This window comes from Nannobrachium achirus (genome assembly GCF_963921795.1).
Source record: "Nannobrachium achirus genome assembly, chromosome: 5".
In the NCBI taxonomy this organism is placed as follows: domain Eukaryota; kingdom Metazoa; phylum Chordata; class Actinopteri; order Myctophiformes; family Myctophidae; genus Nannobrachium; species Nannobrachium achirus.
The window spans coordinates 27,306,648-27,311,759 of NC_137814.1; the positions used below are offsets into that span (position 1 = coordinate 27,306,648).

The 5,112-nt window shown below is 45.4% G+C and overlaps 1 protein-coding gene across 1 annotated transcript in view; it reads right to left on the reverse strand.

Moving 5' to 3' along the window:
- Positions 1-4,743: 4,743 nt before the first annotated feature.
- LOC308284760 (histone H1-like) overlaps positions 4,744-5,112 on the reverse strand; it is a gene marked incomplete at both ends in the record, with an annotated part of 807 nt that continues 438 nt past the window's right edge. The window contains one exon of the mRNA XM_080725490.1: positions 4,744-5,097. Coding sequence (XP_080581616.1) covers positions 4,744-5,097 — 354 coding nt within the window. The remainder of the gene's footprint in view (positions 5,098-5,112) is intronic.

A 5,112-nucleotide genomic window follows, 5' to 3' on the forward strand; every position in this document is an offset into this window, starting at 1 on the left:
ACTCGCACCAGACATATTTTAGAACAGGACATTGCTGGCTTCCCGTTACCACAAATCTCTGTGCAGTGTGAGGTGACATTAGTTGAAGATGTAGGATCTTCTTCCTCCTCGCTGTGCTCCGGCGTCGTAGTTGGAACTGGTGGTACCTCAGGTGCAGGTCCTGGATGCATAGCAGTAATGTGGCGTTCACTTTCACACTCACTGCATTTTATAGAGGCTGTACAGTCCTTTGCTAAATGGGAGATTGATGCACAACACTTGTAGCATATCCAATGTTCACGGAGAACAGCCTTCCTTTCCTCCAGCGGTTTTGCTCTGAATTCACGACACTTCCTTAAGGGATGTGGTTTGCGATGAATAGGACAATTCTTTCCCGGATCCTCAACTTGCTTTGGAGAGCTGTTTGTGTCAGATTCAGTATCTGGGGAGATGTTTGTCTTGTGGACTGACATTGAGATTCTTTCTGGCCGATAGACTGGTTTGTCCCTGGTGAGAGGATTGTTGCTGCTGGGGAGAGTGAAGCTTGGGTCGTTCCTGACTTGTGCTTCATGGCAGATGAAGTTTGTGAAGAAGTAGAATGGAGGAAAGAGCCCCTTATGTTCTTCCTTGAACTTGGAACCTTGATACAACCACTTCTCCTGTAAGGCATGAGGGAGTTTCTCTAGTATTGGGTTAATGCCACGAGCATTGTCTAGGTAGCTCAACCCAGGTAGATATCCATCCTCTTTTGCAGACTGAATCTCCATGAGAAGGTCTCCAAGCTCTCTGAGTTTGATAGGATCCCTACTGGAGATCCTGGGAAACATGTCTAGTTTCTTGAAGAGAGCATTTTCGATTACCTCTGGTGAGGCATAACACTCGCTCAGTCTGTCCCATGCTTTCCTCAGTGCCGCCCCAGGATTATTGACATGCGCCTGACGAAGCCTCCTGACATGGTTGGATGATTCCTTGCCCAGCCACTTGGTCAAGAGGTCCAATTCTTCACTGGGTGAAAGGTCGAGACCTCTGATGGCGTTAAGGAAGGAAGACTGCCAAGCCCTGAAACTCTCAGGTTGGTCGTCAAACTGGTTAAGCCCTGTAGTCACCAGCTCCCGGCGTGCTAAATACTTAACAAAGTCTAGGCCAGATGGTGTGGTGTAGTGAAGAGGAGTATAGGACTTAAATGGGTTGGATTGTGTGGGGTAGTGAGGAGAATAGGACTGAGCTGAAGGGTTCAAAAACGTACCTTGTGGTACAGTATGTGGCTTACTGTCTTCCTGATAGGTATTATTGCCATGAGGAAGTGTTTTGGAGGGCGTGTGGTCGGCAACTGGGGTCTTACTGGCGTGAGGAATTGACTTGGAGGGCCCGGGATCAGCAGCCGGGGTATGCTGATCAGGCTTTTTGTATGGGGTTCCCCATGTAACTAGGCTGTTATCAAGTTGGTCGGTCATGGGATCGGGAACATCAGGAGATGAGATAAACTCCTTCTTTATCTCATACTGCTGTTTTACATATGCACTAGTGCGATCTTCAATCTCTTCCTTTGAAGACTTCTTACTGTGTTTGCTGTGCTGTGATTTGTCCTCCCCTTCAGCTGCCTCCAACACCTCTGCCTGTGCGCTGGTGGCAGCAGCTTCTCTCTCGACTGCTAATGTTTCCAATTCAACCTCCACTCTTGCCTTCTCCAAAACATTGTATGCATCCTCCATTTTCTGTCTCGCCTCTCTCTCAGCCTGCTCCGACGTAAGCCTTGCTTCTCTCTCAGCCTGCTCCAATTTAAGTTTAGCCTCCTTCTGTGCATATAATGCACGTACGCGTGCTGCCTCTGCCATGGCTCGGGCCTTTGCTGCACCACTGCTTGAAGATGTAGATGTGTTCCTTGAGCTGGACATTGTGTAGCTTTACAAACTGTGTTTGATGTTGTATGTTGCAGTGGTTGATGTTGCACCAACTGGTCGCTTGTCTTTTACTGTACTGCCCTCCTAAAGGTGTCCTTTAACTATTAGTAGACAGCAGCCAAACTCCCATGGAATAATACACAGAGAGTCAGGATGTAGCGTTCTAGCTCCGGTTTTATGACTTGATTTGTGCATGTACAAAGGAGTAAACTGAAATACAGAAAATAAAACAAACACAACATTCTGTCAGCAAACAAGACAAAAAGTAATCTTACATTACACATTCAATCCAAATTAAAAACATTTACTTACAGACAATGCTTGCGCTGGTGTACACAGAATGCAACATGTGCTAAACAAACACTGGACTGGAGTGCTGTTCTCTCCTCAAACTGCTGCTGAACTGACAGAAACTGGCCTGTGCCTTGATTACTCACTCACAACATCAGGTGCTACTCTAGAGATCAAACATGCTCTAAACAGGTGTGTACAAAATGACCCATCCCCCAGTCCCACTGCTGCTGCAATACCACACTAGAACCCAAAGGTGGTGCTAAACACAAAAATAACTGCCTGGAGGGCAGAACAAAGACGTTTACTACTTGAATTATTTGAAAACATTGTGATTTAAAAGACATGCCTGAAAATGGCTAGGTTGTTAACTAGGGATGTCCCGATACCACTTTTTTGCTGACCGAGTACGAGTACAAGTACTTCATGTTGAGTACTCGCCGATACCGAGTACCGATACGAGTACAATTAATAATACAAAATGTATTTAAATTACGCTTTTTTTTTCCCTCTAAAAAAAAATATTATCCAATTTATATATCCGCATCCATCCTCATCCGCAACTATAACATAATGTCAAATTATTCTTTTTTTCTGGTATTCTCAGAAATGCATTCATTGATTTAGCCCACAGCAATCTGAGTTCCCAGAGGTCATTTCTTCCGCCACTAGGTGGCGAAGCCCACAGAATCTCTATTCTCTTCAATCAATCGTCTTTTTTCAGCTGTGCTACACTGGCAGGCAGGCACGTACACACATTGACAATTTGACATCAAAGGGGGCTTGAGCCCCTGCCAGATCAGTCTGTAAAAAGTGTCCATGAATGCATTTTTTTACTATGGTAAAAAATGCAAATGTCCCCGGGCCCTTTCCATACCATAACTGAAGGCTGCATTCAAGAGAATTGTCCACCAAAAGGCCTTCTAGAAATATCAGCCCCTGCCTCTCTAAAATGTCTCTGCACGTCCCTGCAGACAGACACACACTTCACCGAGCGAGCTTTCAAGACAAGAGCGACAGTGACAAACAAACAAACACACACACACAGCTTTCTAGTGGGAAGTTTAACTTACCTACAGTAGCCTATACTTTGCAATTTGCGTGAGGTGGTGAAGGATATATGAAAGAGATTCAACTTTAGAGGTAAGTTTAGCGCAACAAGGCATGCCGTGATGCTGATGCCTTTAAGTGGTCGCAGCTGTATCGTTGGAGCACTGGTGCCTCGTTCGCAGTGCGGCACTGTGAGCTTGCATATCTGCTATTTTTCAATAGCAAAAGTATAAAATAATTAAGGCCCTGGCTTTCACCTTGAGCCCTAGTAACTCAGTCCCACTTTTCTCCCCCTTGTGACGCCCCAGCAGAGTATCGGGCGCTGCCGTGAGAAGTATCTGGCGAGTACGAGTACAGCAAAATAGGGTTGTATCGGGTCGAGTACCGATACCACGAGTACCGATACCGCATCCCTATTGTTAACCCTCTGTTTTGAAGGTTTACAACCTGATGACCAACTCTTCAACAAAGACAACTAATGAAACAGTTGGAAAATAAAGATATTGAGTTAAAACCTTGAGTTCTTTGGAACTATTTTATGTCTGTTGCATATAGTCTTTTGCATACATGTTGTGTAGAGGTCAATTTGTGCTTTCACCAATAACTATGCCGATTAGTGTAAAATCGGCAGAGTCTGTCATTTATAGCGCCACCAGAAGGCCGAAAACGCATTCTTCGATATTACTCCTTCAGATTTTATCCGATAATCACACAAATGGGCACACAGTATCTCTACAGTGATGTAATCATGATGGATTTGTCCAATATCATATTCTATCTAATTGGCTAACATTGAATTCCAAGGTTTGCAGGATTGCTCCTTTTTGAACAAAATGTCTCAAACGCAGCCTGCTATTTGTGTGAGATTTTGCACGCACATTCCCACTAGGCCAAGGAACAGATGCCACCCTTCTCACATTGGCCTGTTATAGCGCCACCAGCGGGTCAATTTTTGCAAAACCCATTTTTGGAACAAAATGCCTCAAATCCCGCATGCAGCGTCCGATTGCCGTGAAAGGCCAAAGAACACGTGGTACCCTTTTGACTTTGGCCTATTATAGTCACCACTAGGCCAAAAAAAAACACCTGACCTGCCGGAGACCTGTTCGGAAGAACACTGCTTCCAGTTTTTCTTTGATTTCTTCTTTGCTTTCCCTTGATGCTTTTTTGCTTTCCTACTTTTTCTACCTTGGCCACTTTATCGCTGCTTAAAGCTATTGTTATGTTGAATTTGAACCAAAACATACAAGCAGTCAGGACAATAGGGAATCGAACAGAATTAGGTCATAGGGGAGGTGTGCGGGGCCTGTTGGCAAGGCTCTACTCTATAAAGTGAGAGAAAGGCCACATTCGAAATGTATTAACTTTGTCATAAACAATTAAATGTTTCTAGACCGTTTGTGAGTTAATACAACGGACTGGTTATTATTCCAGTGCTCACAAATAAAGCGAGGATACTCTCATAAAATCAAGTGGTTGGCTCTTAAAAGAGCCTTTTGAGGGTAGAGATGGAACAGATGGTTTACTTCTTTTTGGGGGCTGCCTTCTTTGCTGCCTTGGGTTTGGCAACCTTCTTGGCTGGAGCCTTCTTGGCTGCTGCGGGCTTCTTAGCCACTTTCTTGGGGCTCTTGGCGGCCTTCTTGGGGCTTTTAGCTGCTACTTTCTTGGCGGCGGGCTTCTTGGCTTTCTTGGGTGATTTCTTGGCAGCTGCGGGCTTCTTCGCTGCCGCCTTCTTGGGCTTCTTAGCCGCTGCGGGTTTCTTGGCGGCAGCGGGCTTCTTTGCTTTAACTGCCTTCTTCGCAGCAGGCTTCTTCGCCTTCACCGCCTCTGCCTTTTTGTTCATCTTGAAAGAGCCAGACACGCCGGTGCCTTTGAGCTGGACCAGGGTGCC